Source organism: Myotis davidii, unplaced genomic scaffold, assembly GCF_000327345.1.
Source record: "Myotis davidii unplaced genomic scaffold, ASM32734v1 scaffold1010, whole genome shotgun sequence".
In the NCBI taxonomy this organism is placed as follows: domain Eukaryota; kingdom Metazoa; phylum Chordata; class Mammalia; order Chiroptera; family Vespertilionidae; genus Myotis; species Myotis davidii.
The window spans coordinates 341,554-365,495 of NW_006281930.1; the positions used below are offsets into that span (position 1 = coordinate 341,554).

At 40.4% G+C, this 23,942-nt stretch overlaps 1 protein-coding gene across 1 annotated transcript in view; it reads left to right on the forward strand.

Moving 5' to 3' along the window:
- LOC102752204 (rho guanine nucleotide exchange factor 9) overlaps window positions 1-23,942 on the forward strand; it is a gene marked incomplete at its 3' end in the record, with an annotated part of 83,846 nt that overhangs the window by 49,998 nt on the left and 9,906 nt on the right. Inside the window, exon 2 of the mRNA XM_006752628.1 lies at window positions 7,855-8,034. Within this exon, the coding sequence (XP_006752691.1) occupies window positions 7,855-8,034 (180 nt within the window). The remainder of the gene's footprint in view (window positions 1-7,854; window positions 8,035-23,942) is intronic.

Sequence of the window (23,942 nt, forward strand, 5' to 3'; positions counted from 1 at the left end):
AACCAGCCCACCCCAAAAGTTATCTGGCCATAAAACCTACCAACAATAGATTGGCCCATAGGCCACCTGGTACATGTTATATAAACAAGATCCTAGACTATGCTGCAATCTTACAGGCATGTTAACTCTGTTGCTGTGATCTGCCTCAGAGCTTGCCTGATTTTAGGGCTCAAGTTGTAGAACTTTAGAGTGATGTTAAAAACAACACTGTGTTTTATGGGTTAAGCGATGTTTTAGATCTACTGTTCACAAGTGTACATTCTGGTTGTTTGGACAATAACACTTTGATTGACAATTTGAATAACTCTCATTTGGCTTATTTTCTTCTTATCTAGATACAAATTAGTGAAAGAAGTAAAAGGAGAGAGGATATAGGTTAGAGTCACCAGGGAAGAGATTAAGGATCATATGGGTGGGCCAAGATCACACAGCTAGGAAGAGGCAGCCTAACTCTAGTGTCCCTACATTTAACCATGGCTACAGGCATGCCTTTATCAGAAATACAGAGGTAGGAATGCATCTGCTTTTGCAAGGGACTGAGTTTGGTCAGAGTGGAAGGTCTCTGACATGTTCAAGACAAGAGTTGGAACCACAGGCGGGGCTAGATTAAGGATATCTTTGAGTGATTGACAATAGGGAGTTATTGAAGCTTCTTGAGCCTGGATAGTGGTACCAGCAAAGAAGTTTTGAAAAATGCATAACTAAGGAGTAGCTTGAGGAGGAGAGAGACCTGTGGGCAGCAGGAAGGCTAGGTTGGAGGCAACTTAAGGGCCAGGCTTAGGAGGGCATTGGAAATGAAGATAAAGGATCAAAACAGGAAAAATTAGAAGGGAAATGGTGGCATATGATGAGTTTAACATATATTTTATTGGAAGTGATAGCAGGCCATGCAGTGAAATGTGGAACAGACCATTAGAAATATGGGACTAAAGGTGACTGAGAGCAGATGTCATGAAAAAGATGATTTCTCTGAGGAGTTATATGGAGAGAACAAAGAGCCAAGGTCCCCATTGACTTTTGAATGAGGCAGTCAAGGGCCAAAGTTGAAAACCCATTCCTCAGTTTCCCAGCCACTCTAACTGGCCTGTGTTTTAATGTGTCACTAGCAATGCCTTAGTGAGACTCAGGAGGAGGCTAGTCAGCTCCAAGTTTTCATTTCCCTGAGCAGAGAAAAATAAAACCATCCTATGGAGCATGTAGGAGGGTGAGAAGAAATAAGCTGCTATAATGACATTTCTGTCTTTGCAAAGCTGAAGTGTTATCCTCAACAGAAAACCAGAACTGGAAGGTACCTGAGAGGTCATCTGTGTGGTTCACGTCTGTAACTTTACTGATAAACTAATACTGGTAAAGAGACCTAAGATCATTCAGTGAGCTATTTGCAGAGTTTCTTCCAATAGCCAGTTTTTGTTGCATACCCTGGTAACTCCTAGAAGTTGTTTTAATAGCCTGGGTCACACCTTTACAGAAATGTTTTCCTTGAACACTTTGGGCAAGGTAGAGTCTGTTTACAGGGCTGTATTTAAAAGACATCTGGTTTATTCAGGGAAGAGCATAAAACCCCAGCCTATTTTGTATGTGCTTAAAGGGAACGAAGGAATGGATTTTGCTTTTGTCCATGCATACCTGTTGATAGAGGGTACCTTCTGAGGAGATGGGGGCAGGCACCAACTGAAGAATAACTTACAGAGAGGCAAAACCCCCTCATGCCCCCCATTGTCCTGTGAAACTTCTCATGGCAATTGGCACATTTGCTATTCTTCACAAAACAATATATTTTTTTTTCTTTTTTAACCTTTCCAGCTTCTGCTGCTTGCCATTAAAACACACATATTTCTGGCAGCCACCAAGGCTAATTAAATAAGTATTTGGGGTTGGTACTGTTCAGCTGGAGGGCAAGAAGAAGAGGAAGACAAGTGGTATGGCTCTGGAAAACTGGGTAGAGGCTGTCACCTCAGATTTTTTGTTCTGAATTGGCAAGGCCTGGCATGCTCTTTACATGACCCAAAATCCTTTATTTCAGACATACCAACCACTGAGAAAGGACTTATAGAAAAGCAGGGAACCAAACTTATGGGGTGGCATGGGGACCACTGGGAAGAATGAGGTATCAGGAAAGGCAAGGGTAAAGCCTAGATTAGAATGTTCCTAACCAGCAGCACCTGGGAAGTGGTTTGAAATTCAATTCTCAAGCCCCACTTCATACCTACTAAATCAGGGACTCATGGGGCCTATCAGTCTATATTAAGAAACCCTCAAGGTGGTTGAGAACTGCTGTAGGCCATTCACAGGTCTCCCTGAAAAGAAAAACCAGCTGGAAGCCCTCGGCCTTCTTGATAGGATGTGTAGAGGATTGGCAAAAGCAAAGCTATAGGTCAAGTTTGAGTAGAGATTCAAATCTGCTCCACCACCTATCCGGTGGGTGACTGTGAGCTACTTGGATAACCTCACAAGTTATCTTCAGCAAAAAAAAAAAAAAAATGGGGTGCTAATGCGTAACTTAGAGACACTTGTTAGACACAGTTACAGAGATTGAGATCAGAAAAGAGAGCCTGGCGTGTTTTCAATGAATATGGTTCTCTCTCTCCCTTCTTCTCTTTCTTCCTCCCTGTTTTACTTACTTTCTCCCTTCTTCCCTGTCTTCTTTCCTTCCTCCTAAAACGGCCCACTGGCCACTCCAAGTTAGCTGTAGACACATGTCTTGTTGATCAGAAACCAGCATTAGAGGTCAAATTCTGAATGCCTCCAGGGTATGGTGATCATATTTCCAGGTTAATAGTCAGGGCTCATGGGTCTGATAACGTATGTATATATTTTTAGAATCAATGGGATAGAATATTTGAAATGAGGATTGTTTGGGAAATCTAAATAAGTCAAACTACAGCGGGAAGGCTTGGAAGGGTTGGGGGGGTGGGTAAGAGATCAACCGAAGGGCTTGTATGCATGCATATAAGCATAACCAATGGACACAAGACACTAGGGGTTATGGGAGGCTAGGGGAAGGTCAAGGGGAGAAAAAAAAAGGAGACATATATAATACTCTTTGTAATACTTTAAGTAATAAAACAATTTAAAGAAAGAAGGGCTCATTCCTTCTTTATGAATTACTAGGAGCACAGGGCCTGATTGGAAATAGTGTGGTGCCGCCCACTCCCTCTCCGGCCCTTGAAGCAGCCAAAGCCGCTGCTGATCAGGTCCTCCCCCAGCACAGATGCGAGAAGGCCCCTGCCACCCCACCCCTGATACTGCACACGCAAGCTCCTGTCCGGTCGACCCTTTATGGCGCCCTGGTTAATTAGCATATTTCTCTATTATATATATAGATATTATGACTCTTCTCTCTCCCCATCTTTTTATTCATGTCCAAAAGTGTCTTTGATGTGGGAGTGCAGAACACTGTGTGTCCTACTCACTAGCAAGTCTGAGCAAAAACCAACCTATATTTGGTGCTGCACCTGAAATGTCCTAGGGATTGGGAATTATTTTGTTAGAAGTCACAACAGTGCTGTCCCAAGGCTCAGAACCATTTGGATACCTTCCTGGAGTAACCCATTGTACTTCCTGGCTTTATGTTGGGCTTGTTGACTGAAAGGGTTGGAACAGATGGGAAATTTGGGCTTTGGGTTGGGGGAGGGATATAAACCAGTTTAAAAAATAAAGCATTTTACCCCTGACTTAACTACTCCCAAATGGCGTTTTCTTGGCTTTTCTCTCTTATATTTTGTACCATTTGATATTTTGATCAGGTGCTGCTGCTTGAACTCTTGACCTTGGCTTTTGTGAGATTGTACTCCTTGGCATTCTAATTATGTGGTGACAGCTCTATTTAGTTTTGTTTCTCTGGATATTCTTCTTATCCTTACCTCCCATTGTTGTTGTTGCCCTAGGTTTCTGGCCTTCTTTCTAAGCACTTTCTTCCAGGGCAAAATTCCTTGGTTTTCACAATTTCTTCTGGGCCATTGACTCATAAACCTGTATAGCTATTTCCTATAACCTCTCTTGATCTTTAAATCTACCTGCATATCTTGCCGACCCCTACAATTCAACATATTAAAGAGAATATTTGTCATCTTTCTCCCTCTCCCAAGCTAGCATTCCTCATGTTTTAATTATGTTTAGGATTATTATTTTCCTAAAACTAGATTTAAGAACCTTCAGACAGACTCCAGCCCACCTTTTCAGCCATCCTTCCACCCCCAACTGCCCTTCTCCAGCCCTTTTCAAACTTTACTACATTTGCCATCAAAGCTCACATAGTCCTCACCTATGAGACTTTATTTAATGTCATTCCTCTGCCTCAACTGTCCTTCCTCTTCCCTGTTGTATCTTTTATAATCTTACTCATTTTTAAAGCCTATAGTAAGTGCCCCTCAACACTTCTAGAATCTAGTAAGCACATATTATTCTTCCTTCCTCTGAAATCTTGAACTAGACCAGCATATACTAGGCATTGTACTAGGCACTGTACATCCATCACTCAGTTCACCCTGTCTATAATTCTGCGTGTGAGGCAGGTATTGTACTTTTTTGTATTCCAATTACATGCTAAAAGTTTATTTTGGTTTGTTTCTCTGGTTTCTTGTCTGTTCCTCACCTCCTTTTGTCACTGCTACTTTCTAAAGTAGCAAAGCCCAGAAATTGAAACTAGATTTACTGGCCCTTAATGACTTCTGCATATTCCTTGAATGGCATTCACTGATGGTACTCAAAAGGCCTTTGACATCAGGTAAGGACTATGGCTGAATCACAGTAAGTAGAGCCCTACACCCAGTGGGAGCTCACTGATTGAGAGATGGATGATAAATGGATGATCAGAGAAAAGTGTAGCAAGTTAAAAATCAATCCTGTACACAACAAAAAAGAGATTTAAAACCAATTTCCAGCCCCGATTTAGTTTACTTTTAAAAGAACTCAGAGGATGGCGGGGGTGGGGGGGAGGGGAGCATCACCTTACTCCTGCTTAAAGTTGTGACTAGAGAGCACAGGTGCCCTATACACCTAGCATCTCTTTCTGGATTAATCCTCCTCACGTTATATGAACACACATCTGTCAACTCTTGGTTCAGTGTTTTATAGCTCATGAAGTAAGTGAGGATATAGAATTATTCCCATTTAATAGGTGAATAAACTGAGACCCAGAGGCAGCATAATTTATAAGAGCAGAAACTCTAGAGCTAGAGTGTCTCTGCATTTTAATTATGGCATCAATACCTATTGGCTGTGTAAATGTGAGCTTTAGGTTTTTTTTTCATCTGTAAGAGAGTAATATTAGTATCTCCTCAGTGTTGTGTCTTAAGTGAGTTAAGGTGTGTAAAGTGCTTAGAATAGTGCTTGACCTATTGAGTACTTTATATCAACTAATTTTATCATCATTATTATTATACCTTTAGCAAGAAGTAGAGCAAGGTCTTAAATCTGGGTGACTTTTTCTACCTCCTCTATGGTGTTATGTTGGAGCAAAAATAGATCCAGAAAGCTGGCCATCAGATGACCATAAGCAAGTCACATCTGCCATAGTATACCTGATTTATAAAATGAGGGCTGACGGGTGATAATCTTTAAAACGCTGTATAGTTCTGACTCTCATTGATTCCAAATAGGTCTTGACAACAGGTTTTCCCATTGGTTTGTGGCCACTGGATACTGGATTGGCTTGACCATGGCATAGCTGGGCTATCTGACCTGAGGACCCAGACAAGTCAACTGGACTAAATGGATGTAAGAGTGAGGCAACTGCTCCTGGGAAAAACCAACCATGGAATCCCTAATAAGAAAAGTTCACTGTAAAAAGAGCACAGACAGTGGAATCAACCAGATCTGAGCCAAGGGGTCCTCAAACAGCACCACAGATAGCATCCTGAGCAGGGTGTTGGTAACTGATGCTAATATATTCTTTTGACTCTTGGTAAAAAGCCAAGGATGTAGCTTTAAACCACAAACCTTCATGATGCTCTGAGTTGATGTTGTATGTGCTTACAGAGACTTCTGTATAAGGATTTATTTTATTGAGGCCAGTGATCAGCAATTCTCCACTGAGGCAAGAACAAGAAGAAATTGACTTTTAATGTAGTTGGGGAAAAAACAAGTTCAACATAAAAATAAATCTCCTCATAGGTAGGAGCATCCTTAAAGGTGGCTGTTCAACTCTCTTTGTTTAGGTTCTTTAAGAATAGGAGCCATCTGGTTTATGATATTATGGATGGAGTTCTATGAATTCAGTATAGCTAATTAGTAAACATTAGTAGTCCAGTATGATGGGTTATAAGACTCCATAATTTATTACTTGTGTGATTGGCCAAAGGACCAGGCCGCCTCTTTGAACCTGTTTTAAATATGGAAACAGCTCATTCAGGAAGGATCAAGTGATTCAGTACATTTGAAAACATTTTGTAAACAGTAAATCATGAGGTACTTGAAAGGTGGTGCTATAAACAATCCTATTGAAAATCTCTCTAACATTCATGCTGAGGAGCTCCCTAATACTTAACCTTCTCTGGAAGGAACAATAGCTAGAAACCTGAGCAGTGAAGGATGCACCAGGCAGGAGCTGACCAGTAGTTTTATTTTCTGGCTGGTATGTTGGCAGGTAGACCTGTGTGACAGGATATATGTTCTATATCCTGTCTCTGTTGTCTTTGAATTGTTTTGTCAGGAGCCATGTTGCCTTGGGAAATTAGTCCTTCCTCAAAGCAGACTGATGAAAAAGGTGACTTCTAGAGGAAAAGTTCAGCTATTCATTTCTGGGGAGAGAGTACTTGAGTCCTTTGCCTGACAGGCCATATGTTCTCTATTCTGGAATCTGTTTCTGCAAATGCCAGGGAGACTCATGGCCCATACTGGCAGGAACCAGTTAGGGGGAAAAAGAGAACAAATAATACAGTGGTCAGGATGGTAGCCAGAAAGAGGCAGACTATTTACCTACCCCATCCTCATCGTTGTGCTTAGATGAATGTTGTGAACATGTTCATGTGTGTATTCATGTGGCAGAGAGATATATATCTGCCTGCTGCTGTGTGGAGCCCAGTCCTAATGACCACAAAGTTTAATGACCAGTGTTAGGGTCTGTGAACAACCCCAGCCTTGCTGGGTGACCCTGAGCTCACCCCTTAACTTCCCTCTGGCTCAGTTTTGCCATCTATCAAATGCAGAAATCAACCTACACTTCTCTATGTATATCACAGGGTGGTTGTACAAATCACTGAATGAATCTGTGCCAAGGTTGAGTTTCTTTGGAGCAAGTCATCACAGAAAGCCATATTCTTTCACACCCATGACCTCTCTGGATGGCATCATGTGTGGGTGGCAACCAGGAGGCTGCAGGACTGGGGTCCATTGTATGTGAGGAATGCCATGGTCTGTAACCTCTGGGGGTGGGATACAGTGGTGTTAAAAATGTACCACCAACTCTCAGTTGGTGAGTTACAATGAAGAGGAGGAAAGGGAGAGGAGTGCAGAGAATTTAGAGCAAATGTGCTCGAGCCTTGTTTTAGCATTGATTTCAGCCTCTCTCCCCATTCCAGACCTTCAGCTGCCTTGAAGATCCAAGGAAAGATGGACTGGTGCTTTCTTTCTTCACTGGGGGAGGAGATAATGTGTAGGGATAAAACATGAGGCCTATGTAGTCCATATTCACATTCTGGGTCATTCCACTCACTGTCTAATGTAGAGTTGACAGTATTGTTTGCCTTATAGTTTAGTGCTGTTTGTACTTCCAGTGCCATCTCTCTTACCCCCAGTCTTCACCACTAGTATGTGACTTTTCCCATAAAGTAGTAGAGCTCTATGGATGGGGTAAGCGGGCAAGTAAGATAGCCAGCTGTGTGGACTGAAAACATTCTCATTTTGTCTCCTAAGCTGATCACTGGAGATTCCATCGTTAGTGCTGAGGCAGTATGGGATCACGTCACCATGGCCAACCGGGAGTTGGCATTTAAGGCTGGCGACGTCATCAAAGTCTTGGATGCTTCCAACAAGGATTGGTGGTGGGGCCAGATCGACGATGAGGAGGGATGGTTTCCTGCCAGCTTTGTGAGGGTGAGTGTCAGCCTTCACTCTCCTCTCCTGTCTCCTTGTCTGTCTGCACCGGATTTCCCCTCACCAGCTCCTGTTCTACTGATAATTTATCTCACGGAGGCGCCTCTCACATTTTACTTCATTTTGTGGTCTCCTACCCCTGACCTAGACTTCCTTTATTTTTTTTTTCTTTCTAATTTTGAAACTTTATATTTTTTTCTTGTTTATTTTAACAATCCCCACCTACTGCCTCTGCCTCCTACCTGCTGTGACTTTATACAAATTGCTTCCCTTTTGGCCTTGTTGGTTTTTAAAGACCATTTTAACTATATTGCTGTGAATTTTACTTTCTTACCTCTCTTATTTTCTGCTGTCTTTTTGTCCTTGCCTCCTCTTTTTCATTCTTTCTTTTTATACATCTCTCCCCTCCCTCCTTTCTCCTCCTAACTTTTCTGTTCTTCCTTTCTCTCATTTTGGGACGTGTGAACACACCTGTATATTGTCTCAGGATTGTCTTCAGTTGTTAATGTATGAGTGTGGGCTTTCTATTTTCTCAGGGGCTCTAGTTTACTGATTAGAATCTTACTTTTTGCAAGAGATTCAAGCGGCTGGTATCTAAGATGTGCTATGAGTGGGAAGCAAAAGCCTTGGACCATTTTACATTGTACCATGAAGAACGTGGCCCTTAAAAAAAGGGACTATTAGAAGAGGGCTCCTTAGCAGTTTCTTATTCTTCTGGGTCATCAATTAGTAAGATGCTATGGGAGAAGAGCATTGGTCTGGTGACCCAGCTTTCGACCATATTTAAGAGTTAAGAGCTTGAATCAGATCTTTGGGAATTATGAGCTCTGATTTTCTCCATCCACAAAATGGTCTTGGCAGGGTATGTCATAGTGAATGAGAAAATACACGCACACACACACACACACACACACACACAAGCTTTGTGGACACCAAATTACCAATGCCATATTAGGATGTCTTATCATTATCCTTACAACAGTCTATCACCTTTTGTTAATTTCTTCTGTAAAATAAGGCTAAATTCCTGACCCAAACCAAAGATCAGAGTGGCTTTGACTTTTGGACAATAAAGGGCCTCAAGATTAGAATGACAGCTGTGTGGCATGAAGGAAGGAGCAGGGTATTTGGAATCAGACAACTGAGAGTCAGCCTCAAGTTTTATTACCTTTTAGTTCTATGGCTTTTGGTAAGACTTTTCACCTCTTTGAGACCCAATTTCCTGGTTTGAACAATAGGAATAGCAGACTTTTTACAAGGATTAAATAAAACCACATACGTGAGTAAAGTGTCTAGCTCAGTGCTTGGTATATAGTGGGTGCTTGACAAATGCTAACTTGCTTAATCATCATCTTTATCTTCATCCTCATCACTACCAACCCCTTATTAAATCCAAAAAGATCTATATATCAAGACTGGCCATATTGTTTGGAATAAGTCTCCTTTCTTGGAGGGTGCAAACCCAGGAAGCACCGTTAACTGGTTGGAATGACTTAGGTGAGGGCACTGGTCAGAAGCAGAGAGGTGGACAAAGTGACCTCTTATTCCCTCTGACCTGAGAATCTCCTAATGAAATATCTAATCTTTTTTTCATCCATGTATGTGGCATCTTTCACCAGAGTCTTCAAATGCCATCTGTTTCCCAGCTCAGCTTTGCTCGTTGATGAATTGGTCCCAGTGGTAGTCAGAAAGAGCACATCAATAACCATGGGCCTTTGTAAGTAACACGAGGCCCTGTACACAAACAGCTTGTGTGTCTTAGAATGACAGTTCCCCCTCTTTAAAAGAAGGATTAAATTGCACCTTGTAACAATGTCACCCAAATCCAAATGTATTTCACTTTTAGTGAAATGTCATTTTTGTAATAAGCAGTACATCAAGGGGCGGGACAAAAATGAATGAGGAAGGCAGAATGGCTCTGGGAGGCAAATGACAGAGCCAGGCTTTAGAATATAAATGAGCTGGCATTGATGCTCCTACATCCAAGGCCAGGAGGAGCGTTACTCTGAGCACAGTTGAAGCAGCCACTTGGGTGGGCTGAAACTAATGTTTAAGAACACCCCTGGCTGGCCCAGGAATACATGATATAGAGTCTAGTCTATTGGTTCTCAGTTGCATAGTGAAATTATTACCTTGAGTAGTTTAAAAAACAAATAAACACTAAAACCCAGGTTCCAGGCTGGTCAAGTCAGAATCTTTGATATTGAGAACCATTGTTCTAGACAAGCACAGCCCAATAGAAATATATTGTGAGACACAAATACAAGCCACACATATAATTAATTTTTTTCTACTAGCCACACTAAAAAAAAAGTTTTAAAAAAGGTAAAAGTGAAATTAATTTTAATATATTTATTTAATCCAGTCTATTCAAAATATTATCATATAATGTCTATAATAATAAAAGCATAATATGCAAGTCAACTGAAAGGCTGAACAGTGGAACGACTGTCTGGACGTCCTTCTGGACAACCTTCCAGATGAAGTCGGGGCTATGAAGGCCTATTCTTGCATGAATTTTGTGCATAGGGCTTCCAGTATAATATAATACAGTATCACTACAAAATTATTAATTACATATTTTGCTAAATCTTTGAAATCTGGTGAGTATCCTATACTTACAGCACATCTCTATTCACACTAGTCACATTTCAGGTGTTTGTTAGCCATATGTGACTAATTGCTATTGCATGAGATAGCATAAGATAGCACAAACATAGAGCAGGATTTTTAATGGCAGAGCCTAAATCATAACTTAGAGTTTTAATACTCTTTCTACTATACCAGTGATTATTCTGTGAGAAACTAAGCATTCCCTGTTGCATCAGATTGCATTCAGAATGAGAATTTATTTATTATAAAACTTTTTTGTTTGTTTTAGTAATACTCTAATGGTCTTCAGATTGCTAAGGGAAGTATCATGGAACTTAGGAGCCAGGTGTTATGGTATTGCCAGTAAAAGGAAATTTGGGTAGGCTGCTGTTGGTATGAATGATGTGAATATTGGCTCCTAGGTAGACCTTTCAATTCTCATGAATTAGTGTTTACGTGTAGGTTTACATTCCTAGTAACATTGTATGATAATTAAGGGATTAAATTATGGAGGTTATGCAAGGAACCTCTTTTCTAGTAGATATTTTAAAATAAAATTGCTGTTTTCATTCCTCTACATAAGTAATTTTCAACCTTTTTCATCTCATGGCAATACAAACTAATTACTGCAGTGTTGTGGTACACCAAAATATGTTATATTTTTTGCCAGTCTGACAAAAATAGGTATAATTTTGATTCAGTCACACTGGATAGTTGTGTTGGCTGTTGTCATTTTTTAATTTGACAATTTAAGGGAAAAGAGATCAGTTCCCCAGACTAAATAGTCAGGTATTGCTTGTTTTAAAAATTATTGCAGCACATTAGTGTGCTTGCCGTGACCCACTGGTTGAAAATTGCTGCTGTACATTGATTTTTGGTTGAGCGTAGAATGGTATTGTAGAAACACTGCTAACTGTATTACACATATTTGGTATATGATCATGGGCTTTTATTTTTCTCCATTTCTAAAGCATTCTCTAAAATGTATTCAGGTTCTGACATATCTAGGTAGGACATAGAGATAAATCACACTGACCTATTGAATCTTCATTAGTGATATAGTTGGTAGGCAGATGGGCCATTTCATGGGATGCTATACCTCCATGTTATAGGATAGTTACTTCGTTTATCCAGACTGACCCTGAGCTGAGATTCAGTAGCTCCTGGAGAACATCAGTACTAGGTTATTTGGCATATGACATAAAAGCATATAGCAAAGAAAAGACTTTTGCCTAACTCCATACCAACTGGACACCTTTGTAGATCATTGCACAAAATTTGTAACTAATTTAGCAAGGCACCTTCATTCCTTAAATAGAAGTCTCATTGCTGTATGAACATCCCAGGTTTAGAACAGTAATCAAGGGTGTTTTGTGAAGTATTGTCCAAGCTAGCCCTGATAGTAATCAGATTAAAGACTGTAGAGTTTGAGATTCTTGTCTCAGTCTGTTACTAGTTGTGCAGCTTGAGCAGCTTCCTGTACATCTTTGAAGCTCAGTTTTTCTCCTTGCAAAATGGGGATAATTGAGTCTTGTGAAAATCCTTTTTAAACTGTGATACGCTGGATACCTGTAAATAGGAAGTGTAATACCATTTTGGCGATTGTACAAGAAATTGCTGGGTACATGTTTTTCTACTCAGTCAAATATTTGCCTTCTCAGTTATTCAGAATTTTATTTTGTATGTGTATAACATGTATGTGTGTGTGTGTTCTCCCTTTTGTACTGGGGACAACATATCTTCACCAGAGCCATTCAGGAGTTGATGTAACTTCCTAGCAGTTGGTCAGGTTAAGTAAATTACAGCTTACTGAATATCAGTTTCCTTATCTAGCTATTGACATCTTCAGCTGTTTTCCTAGCCTGGTCTCCCTCCCTGGAAGCTGAGAGCAGACTGTTGGGATATTATTGTGTCTCCAAATGGTAAAACTCAACCCTGTGGTGGAGCCTCCTTTTGAATTATAGGCCCTAACTCCAAATTATAGAGGCATTTTTACTTTGTTAACATGTAAAAAGGAACCCTTGTTCTGACTCTGGTCTATGGCCTGCAGAGGGCTTGCTTCTACTTTGAGACAAGCTGTGTACAGAACACATGACATCCAGTTATTGTTAGTGGTAGGCAAGGCCTGCATGACAAGGCATGGATTTGGTCAGACTCTGCTCAGATTGCATCAGCATATATATTCTTTGTTTCTTCAAATTTTAGATTTATCTGGTTTTAGGCCTGCCTGGAGACAGGGGGATGAAAGGATGAGCTAATCAAGTCATTATCATTTTTTTGCAGTTGAATAGATCATATGTCACAGAAAATAAACCTCTCCTGTTCATAAGGATACCCACTGTTCCAAAGTGTTAATTGACTTTTAATTACATAGCATCTCTTCTTGACTGCACTTGGGGAACACTTTTCACCTGTGTGAAACCTTAGACTCACAATAGATTTAGAGTTGGAAAGACCCATTTTGGCCAGGAATGACTGAATTAGATGTTTACAGGGGCAAGACAGATAACTTATGAGAGTAAATTAGTCTGAGAGTAGGGTAAATGGGGGCCTATGACTAACTGGGAAATCTATGCCCCATCTAAAGGGAGCAAAAGACTTTGATGGTTCTCATCAGTGGGATTAGGTACAGGAAGGAGGGAAGTCCAGTGAGTTGAAATATTCCAGTATTTTCAAGAAAAGCCAGGAATTGAATTTTATGTAAAAATACCCATATTTTTAAAATATTGACAAGTAATTCACATTAAAAAAAGAAATACTGTGAGGGACAACTACAATACATCTTTAGGGCTAAATTGTCCCCCTGGGTCCCAATTGGGGACCAGTGATCAGCCTGACTTCCTCAATGTATAAATCCTGAGGAAACAAACATAGGCCCAAAGAATGGAAGTGACCTAATTATCTTATAGGAATTAGTGAAAAAGATAGGATTTGTACCCAGGCCCATGAATATCACTTAAGAGAGCTGATTTAAAGTCTTTGTCTAGTAAGTACAATGTCTGGACTTCTGTTATGGTTTCTGTCAGTTTATTTCCTGTGAATGAGCCATAAATTTCTGTTTCTTTGTGTGCCTTGTAATTTTTTTTTGAAAACTGGGCATTTTGAATATTATAGTGTGGTAACTCTGGACATCAGAGTTCTGGATTCTCTCCCCTTCCAGGATATGCTGTTGTTGGTAATTGAGGACTGCAGTTGTCCATTTGTTTAACAACTTTTCCAAACTATTTTTGCAAAGACTGTATTCCTTGTCATCTGTGAACACTAAAGTCTCATTGTCCAGCTAGTGACCTAACAAATATTTCTTTAAATATCTAGAACCAAGAAGATAAAAACAAATAAACAAACAAAAAACTACTCTTTTAGTCTTTGCAGCTTGGCTCTGAGCTGGGGCACTCCTTCAACACTACTCCAGGTTACCCACAATTCTGCCTTAGTCACCTCCTACTCTCCTGTTTGTATATAACTAGAGATCCTCCAGAAGTGCAAACCTACACTCTATACTCCACCTCATGCTTTCTCTGAGTATGCATCTGGCTCAGGACATGTGTGTTGCACTTTAACTTCCTCAGTATGCATGGTAGCCTTTCTGAGTTACTATTCTTTCAAGAAATTTCTTCCTCAGTCTCTTCCCTCCTATGATATTGGGCCTGTTTGCTGCTTGCCCCTTCTGCCATCCCCTATCTTGGTTGGGTATGAGAAGTATATGTCTTTGAATCTTTCAACAGTGGAAGTCACAGCCTCAAAAGCCACTTGAGCCCAAGGAGATAGGGATACAAAACTAAGGTCAGCCTCTGTGCTTGTCCCTCAAGGCCAAATAGGTCAAAATACATAGCCACAGTATTTTAAGAAGAAGGTCATTAGCCCACTGGCACCAGCAAGCCTCATGAGGTATATAGGCCACCCTTGTCTCAACTGCTGGGGAATAGGGAAAATGCCTCAACATTCTCTTAGGAAATTTTAGCCTTAGTTTTCTGCATCAAGCAGTCCCCCTGGTTGCTGTAAGGTTTGGATTACAGTACAGAATTCTGAAAAGGTTGGGCCTGTCAGTCATGTCAGCTAAGGGTTATTTCAATGGAGGGACTGATTCTTTGTGCACTCGAAAAGTGATGTTACCCCCTCCTGAATCTTAATCCTGTGCTTTCTGTGCTATAGAATAATCAGGAAAGGGTATGCTTGGGCTGCTAACAATACTGTTAACACTTGAAAATGTACCTCTGATTCCGAGCTAATGGCAATAGTATTTTGCTTTCTTGGGATGAGTTCAGATATGCCAGCCCTTGTTTATCCACCAAAGCTTCAAGTAGACCTCTAGCTTTAACCATTTATGTAGAAGGTCTTGTTTGTGGCTCTGGAGGTGACTCATTGCAGTATCTGTGAGTTGAGGCTAACATTAGCAGGGAGAGCCTTTTTCCATGGATTACTAAGATATTTTTCCCTCCATACCATGATTTCAAATGGCATTAGTACTCATTTACATTTGCATGACGCGTTTTAATGGCTTCTGACTGTGCACATGCTTTGGATGACATCATTTAGTACTTCTTTTGGCTAATTGTAGGAGATTTGCCTGACCAAGGTGATTTCCTCCATATTCAATTAGGTGACCCTATAAGTCTCTCTCAGAATTCTCAAACTAATAGCAACCTTGAGGGTAATATAGTTTATACCCCACACTCTAAACAGGGCTGTAACTAAATCACCCTGGACTTCGGAGAACCTGGCATCTATCAGCAAAGTCTGAACTGCTTTCTTAGTAAAGCTGCTAGCCCTTAGCCTGTAGTCTAAGCAAATTTCTTAAAACATGTTGTTGTTTTTTTACTAGGAATATGGTATTTATGAACTGGTACCAGTAGAAGACACTCTGAATTGTTCTCTTGGTGGTGGAGCTTTCCTTCCAAGGCCTTGCTATTAATCCATAGCATGAATCAAATGTCTTGGTTGGCTTTCTGAGTTGAAGACTGTAATCTATGTCCTGTGGCCTATGTTCCTTAGGATAGCCAATCCCTGGATTCATGTAGGTGTCATCTTGAGCTTCCCTAGTATCATGTCTACATTGCTTTGGTGGTCTTGATGACTTGAAAAGATGAAGAGTGTTTGGAGATGAGGTCTGCTTTGGAGGCTTTATAGGAAGTATAACATTTTGGGAAATTATGATAATTGTATATATTCTTTTCTTTTTCCATCAGTATAGATATTATTATGAGTCAGAATACACCTCTTAACATTTTTCTCCTCAGGGCTTCTTGTTACTAGTGCTATTAATATCTCCTTGCCAGTATTTACTAAATCCTCAACAAACACAACTGCCCAGCATTTAACAGCAGCTACCTCCTTGAGCTAGGTAGAAAGGGCTGAGAGTATCTGGCATCTTGAGAGTCCTCCTTATAGGTATCTTGTTCTGTTTGTTAGGGGTTCACCAGAGAAACCATACTCAGAATCTTTTGGATCTCCCTTTTGGTGTTTAGAAGTGAGTCACATCTGAAGAACCTTAATTTGTGATGTCTTGACATTGAATGAGAAAATTGGCAATTCCTGCTTTAGCTCTGTTTCCAGAATGGACTTCTTATATTAAGTAAACACAGGGTAGTCATTTCTGGATGACATGAAGGCTGGTTTACCTATCTCTAGGGTATGAGACACAAGGCAAAGGATCTGAGGGCTCAGGCCTCATATACATTATTCCTGTTAGAGATCCAGCCAGTGAAGGAGTCTAACACCTCCTGGTCTAAATACATATAGGTACTTTTATCTTTCAGAAACATTTTCTTTACTACCAGAGGATAAATGTAAAGAAAAAGTAGGCCAGGGCCTTAATGAGATCCCACCAATAAGGATGATATTCCCTGAGCACGGTAGCTGTACCGATCAGTTGATTGTGCCAGTCCTTAGGGAATCTAACTATCCTCCTCTTTCCTTGACTAGTATTGGAACTCAGATCTAGTGAGATCTTAGTCACAAGCTGACTTTTTCTGAGTCTTTTGCAGTAGAGGAGCCAAGGGGTAGGTGGATGATGCTAAGAGGGCAGGTGAGGCACATGAATAGGGAGCTTTGGGCAGAAATTATTCTAGTCTTTTGAGGCCTAGTGACACTTCTAGAGTTCACCAGAGAACAGTGTATTGGAAATGTGCAATGTAGGCATATCAAAGATCAGTTTGTGTGTATTGAGCAGGTGGCATTCTCTGTAGAGGAATAGGGAATTATGGAGCTTCTGGGGATGGATAAATGAAATATCTGTCATATTATCAGGCAGGAAGAGCAAACGTGAATATAGCAGCGACATTGATCTAGATAGAGATTTGAAGGGCCAACTCTGCTGCTGATTATCTGGGGAATGTCAAGCAGGGACCCTTCCTTTTCTGAGCTTCATTGTCTTGGCTGACAGTCCAAGGGGTTGGGCCAGGTTGTTTTTAAAGGCCCTATCTGCACCAGTCTGAGGTTCTTCCATGATTCTAGAGCCAGGACCATTTGTATTTACCAGCCTTCATCTACTCAGAATAGTACATTAAATTAGTTTGATGGGGCTTCCCAGTGTGTTAAGAAATATTTGACTGGACACTACAGATGGTGAATAGAGGGTGGAGAGAACATTGACACATTAACCGGTAAAACCTCATGTCCAGGTGGTGAGGTTGTTCCTATGATGCATCAGTCCGTAGGTCCTACCAGGGAAGATGACATGAGGTGACATGAAGAAGCAACTCACCTTAAAATCTGTGGCCTCCTGTTCTTTGGGCAGCCAGATTCTAAGAGACAGTTTGCTCTATTTCTTTCTTTCTTTCTTTCTTTCTTTCTTTCTTTCTTTCTTACTTTCTTTCTCTTTCTTCTTTCTGACACTATTACACATGTACCCCATTTTCCCCTTCCCTTTTACCCATCTCCACTCAGCCCCCACCGCCCCTCTGGCTATCACCACACTATTGCCTTTGTCCATGGGCTATAATCTCTGCCAAACCTACCCATATCTGTTGAGTAGGAAGCTTTCAGAGGTGTATATATCCAGGCTCAAGATTTACCTCCTTGTATATGCCTCTCCCACTCTCCCTCTTTATTAGGACGCTCTTTATTAGGAGTCATAGTCTTTGATTTTGTAATTACAACTTAGCTCTAGTATCCAGATCACTTGAGAGAAGAAAAGAAAGCATTAACTTTAGCTTATTCATGCTGAAGTGTAAATGAATGTTATCAGTCCTTTGCCTGAGAATGATTTGGAGGAGGGAAAGCAAAGATGAGTCTTTTTCTCTGTGACTTCCCATGAGCCCTTGCTGAAGGAAGGACATTCTGGCCTAAGTTTGTATTTGATTGGACTTGGTTTGATTGGATCCAGCCAAAAGACTGTTTTGTTTTGTTTTTATCCTTCCTAAAATGTTCCATGGGCAGTGGTTGTTGACTCACACAGGTAGGGCATTTTAGGGCTTGGGGAGATTTTAGAAGTCATCTAGTTCAGCCTCCTTGCTGATGTTTGAACCCCTCCAGAATATTCCTGCCTCCCAAGTGGTCATCAAATCTCTGCTTTTACACCTTCACTGCTGTGTAGCTTCCTGCCTTTTTAGAGGTTGTGGCTCAGGTTGTAGCTCAGGACAGCTCTGAGAGATTTTGTCCTTATGCTGAACCAAAATTTGTCTTTTTGGAGCATCTACTCAGGGGAATGGTGTGCATGGCTAAGAGCATTAGCTGAAGATAGTATTTCTGGATTAGAATAAGAGCCTTCCCCTTTATTAGCAATTTAACTATGGGCAGGTCACTTGTACTTTCTGCACTCAGGAACTTGATGAGATAATAGTACCTACCTCATTAAGTTGTTGGGAGAACTAAACAGAAGTATGCAAGAAAAGTATTGATAGTAGGTTCTGACACACAGAAAGCACTCACTCATAATACTGATGATACCCGCAACAAACTTTCAATGTTAATAGTATAAGTAGTATCCTTATTTCCCCTCTCCCACAGGAATGCACTGACCTTCTGCTCTGTCCACAGTTCTTCAGAGCTCTGAAGCCTGAGACGAAGTCTGCTAAGCCTCTATTGTTCTCCAGGCCTTTATCCTGTCCCTGTGTATCAACTTCCTGCTACTTCTACATGTATATGTCTAGCTAGACTGAGGCCATTTGGGCATTGAAAGCTTCTGTTCTACCCCATTCAGCTGCCTATATAAGGATGTGAGCTGTATGGAGGCCTGGGTATACCAAGTTTTTATTGAACCTCTCCTTTGATACTGCTAGGCTCTTAAAACTAATAAGAATGGTGTTGCAACTAGTGAACCTGATGAATATGTACTTGGATAATGTACTTTCTTGGCTTTTCTGGTTTATACATCAGCAGTTAGCAGTTAGTCCGCGTTTATGAAAAAATAAATGGTAGAATGCAATACTATACATAGGAACACAGGAATGAATTGGAAAACATTCTTTGTAAGATGTATTGGGGAAAAGGGACATAGTAATAGACCTGTAAGTTCTGCCCATTGGTCCAGCCTCTTAGTTGTTTTTATAATCTTACTAGAGGCCCGATGCATGCAGATTCGCACAATAGGCCTTCCTTCCCCTGGCTGCCGGCACTGGTTTTCTTCCGGCAGCAGGGACCCAGGCCTTTGGTCCAGCCACAGTGGAGAAGCCAAGTCTCTTCAGTCTTCAGTCATCTTCAGGCTTCACTCAGGCCGGAGTCTTCAGTGTTTGCTCTGTGCCTGTGTATGCAAATTAACCCGCCATCTTTGTTGGGTTAATTTCCAAACTCACCATGACTGGCTGGTGGGTATAGCGGAGTGATGAACAATTTACATATTTCTCTTTTATTAGTGTAGATTAAGGTAGTGAGGTTATTGACTTGGCTAATCAGTGGGCTTGGGCTGGGGGCCATGTTTGGAATGGATTTATCCCCACGTTCAGTTACATATTAGCTAATCATAGCTTACTTAATCTTAATGACACATTTAATAATAGTGCTACATATGATATAGGGTCAACAGTAGCCCTGAAATTGTGGTATGGCCAGATAATCTGGAGTTGAAGGTAGGTGCTATAAATTCATCTTCCCATGTGGGTTGGCATAGGCTGAGAGCATGGGATGATTAAAGACTTTTCCAACTGCACATGTTACAGGAAAGTCCAACCCAGTAAGTAGAGTGCATTGTCAGTAGGCATCAGACAGAAGGTGGCATTGTTGCCATGGCAAGAGGTTGGTAGTAGTGGGTCCAGCATTGAGTTGTTCCAATGAGCAGGTGACCAGGAATCCAGAGGCAGGAAGTACGCAGTGAACCAACAAGGGTTTCCTCATCTGTAGAATGAAGGGCTTCATTATAAGTTCACTCATACAAGAGATGATCATCAAGTGGCTACTGAAGAGGTACAGAAGTACATTAGACCTAGAGCCCATCTTACAGAGACTGATAATAAATATGAGAACTTATACAGAAGGAAAATTGCTTGCCTAAGTTCTATGACCTTAGTCAAATTATTTCTCTTAGCCAGGTCCCAATTATCTCCCCTAGAAGAAGGAGGGGTTGGATTACTTAAACTCCAAGAACCTTTCTAGCTCATATTCTATAACTTTTTTAAATTGAGGTAAAATATACATAATATGAATTTTTTCATTTAACTCATTTTAAAGTGTACAACTCAGTGCATTTATGATGTTGTACAACCATCACCTCTCTAAAAAAAGTTTCAGTACTTTTTCATCACCCTCAAAATAAACCTATACCCATTAGTAATCATTCCCCATATATTCCTTACTCTAGTCCCTGGAATCCATAACACTTTGTACACATGTCAGCAGATGGAAGGTAGAGGACAATTAGGGAAAGGTGGTTCAATAGGAACAGAGCTCAGGAAGAGGAATATCACTTGAGTAATCACAGAAGAATACCTCAGCCTGGATAGCGATTACTAGAGACTATAAATATAAGACAGATATAACAAGATAATTCTAAAAAGGAACAACCCAGATTTGGTAGAGTTCTGCAGGATCAGATATTGACTGACACCCTACTGGTGTACTAGTAAATGACATAGTCTAGATAATCTAACAATCTGACCACAAAGCCAGTATTTTGTCAGGTCATCACCCAAAAGTAGTTTTTCTGAATGTTTAATCAAATATTGTGAGCTTTCTGGGAATGAGGTCAGCTTGCTTTTAGCATTCTCGCTTCCTGTAACTTTCATCATGAAATTAGAGAGGGCAGGGCCTTGTACTTCCGTATCTAAATGGCTAAACTAGAAGTCTTCTCTTTCTTTTAGTCCAAACAGAAAGCAAACCAAAGGAAATACGACAAAATGAATTTGTAAAGGTTCTGGCAGAATCAATTACTATCTATACATGTACACATTGTTTGTTACTCTTTCTACAAAGAGCACAGGAACCTGCACACAATAGTTATAGAATAATTACTGGAAACATTATTAAATATTTAAATCAAATATTGCTTTTGTGAGTACTTGACTAATATAAGCCTAAATTCTATCAATGTTTAAGTAGTAGATAGGCCTATGAAAACCAATAAAAGGAGGAGACTATGGGGTAAAGTGGGGAATACAATTGGTCTCAGTGGCATCTAGTTTTGGGATAAAAATTATACTATTAAATATAGATCTTTTAAAATGTTTTTCAATTACAGTTTACATTCAGTATTATTCTGTATTAGTTTTGGATGTATAGCAAAGTGGTTAGAAAATCATGCACCTTACAGGGTGGTCCCCCTATTGCTTCAAGTACCCAACCAGCCCCATACATAGTTATCACTATGTAATGTTATTGACTACTAGAGGCCCGATGCCCGTGATTCATGCACTGGAGGGGGAGGTCTTTCAGCCTGGCCTGCACCATCTCACAATCCAAGAGTCCTCAGGGGATGTCAGACCACTTAAGACCACTCCTTCTGGGGAGTGCCACTCAGCCAGAAGCTGGGCTCATGGCTGGTGAGCTCAGCAGCGGTGACGGGAGCAGGCATAAACTGGCAGGCGGACATCCCCCAAGGGGTCCTGGACTGCGAGAGGGTGCAGCCCGGCATCTGGCTGAGTGGTGCTCCCCCTGTGGGAGTGCACTGACAACCAAGGGGCAGCTCCTGCATTTAGCATCTGCCCCCCTGGTGGTCAGTGCACATCATAGTGACAGGTCATTCCACCTTTCAGTCAATTTGCATATTATGCTTTTATTATATAAGATATTGTATTACCTATACTGTAATCTATATTTCTGTGACTGTTCTATAACTACCAATTTGTACCTATTAGTCCCTTCATCTTTTTCACCCCCACAAAAAAACCTGCCCCTCTGTTCTCTATATTTGGCAGTTTGTTTCTATTTTGTTCATTTGTTTTGTTCATCAGATTCTACATATAAATGACATAATATGGTATCTGTTTCTCTCTGTCTGACTTATTTCACTTAGCATAATACCCTCTAGGTCCATGAATGCTATTGCAAAGGGTAAGATTAAAGTTTTTTTTATGGCTGAGTGGTATTCCATTGTATATATGTGCCATAGCTTTTTTATCTACTCATTTATTGATGGGCACTAGGGTTGCTTCCATATTTTTAGTATTATAGACATACTGCAATGAACGTAGAAGTGTACTAGCATATATTATTTGAGTAAGTGTTTTGGGGTTTTTTTTTGACATATACCTAGAAGTGGAATTCCTGGTTTATAAGGATATTCCATTTTTAATTTTTTTAGGAATGTCCATTCTTTTTTCCGGAGCAGCTGTACCAATGTGCATTCCCACCAAGGTTGCATGTGGGCTCCCTTTTCTCCAGGTCATTACCAACACTTGATTTCTTTTTTTATTGAATTTATTGGGATTACTGTGGTTAATAAAATTATTTAAGTTTCAACTGTATGCTTCTATAATACCTCACCTGTACGTTTTATTGTGTGTTCACCATAAAAAGTCTGGTCTCCTTCCATCACCATTTATCCCACATTTATCCTTCTCTACCTGCCAACATCCTCCTTTCTCTCTGGTAATCACTCTACTATTATCTCTGTCTATTAGGGTTTTTTTGCATAACCACTTCACATATTTCATACAGCCCTGCAACCACCCTTCCCTCTGACCAGCTGTCAGTCTGTTCCATGTATCCATGCCTCTGTTTATATTTTGTTCATCAGTTTATTTTGTTCATTAGTTTCCAGATGTAAGTGATATCATACAGTATTTGTCTTTCTCTTCCTGACTTACTTCACTTAGCATAATAATCTCCAGGTCAATCCATGCTGTCACAAAAGAGAAGATTTCTCTTTTTTGTGGCCATATAATATTCCATTGTGTAAATGTACCACAGCTTTTTTTATCCACTCATCTATTGAGGGGCACTATGGCTGTTTCCAGATAATGGCTACTGTAAATAAAGCTGCAGTGAACATAGGGGTGTATGTATTGTTTCGCATTAGTGTTTTAGGTTTCTTCAGATATATTCCCAGAAGTGGAATTGATTGGTCATAAGGCAGTTCCATTTTTAATTTTTAGAGAAAACTCCATACTGTTTTGCATAGTTGCTGCATTAGTCTGCAAGTTTGCATTCCTACCAACAGCACTTGAGGGTTCCCTTTTCTCTACTTCTTTGCCAAAATTGCTGTTTGTTGATTTGTTGATGATGGCCGTTCTGGCAGGTGTGAGTTGATATCTCATGTGTTATTTTTTTTAATTCTTTATCATTTAAACTATTACATATGTCTCCTTTTTCTCCCATTGACCTCTCCCCGAACACTCCCACCCCACAGCACATGCCCTCACACCCCTAGTGTCAGTGTCCATTGGTTATGTTTATATGTGTGCATACAAGTCCTTTGGTTGACCTCTTCCTTGCCCCTTGCCCCCCTGCCTTCCCTATGAGGTCTATTCAATGCTTCTCTGTCTCTGGCTCTATTTTTGTTCATCAGTTTATGTTGCTCATTATATTCCACAAATAAGTGAGATCATGTGATATTTATTTTTATTTGACTGGCTTATTTCACGTGGCATAGTGCTCTCCAGATCCATCCATGTTGTTGCAAATGGTAAGAGTTCTTCATTTTTTACAGCAGTGTACTATTCCATTGTGTAAATGTAACATCATTTTTTAATACACTCATCTGCTGATGGGTGCTTAGGCTGTTTCCAAATATTAGCTATTGTAAAATGTGCTGCTATGAACATAGGGGTGCATATATCCTTTCTGATTGGTATTTCTGGGATTACTTGGTCAAATGTGAGTTCTATTTTTAATTTTTTTGAAGAACATATTGTTTTCCATAGTGGCTGCACCAATTGACATTCCACCAACAGTGTGTAAGGGTTGCTTTTTCTCCATATTCTCACCAGCATATTATATCTTGATGG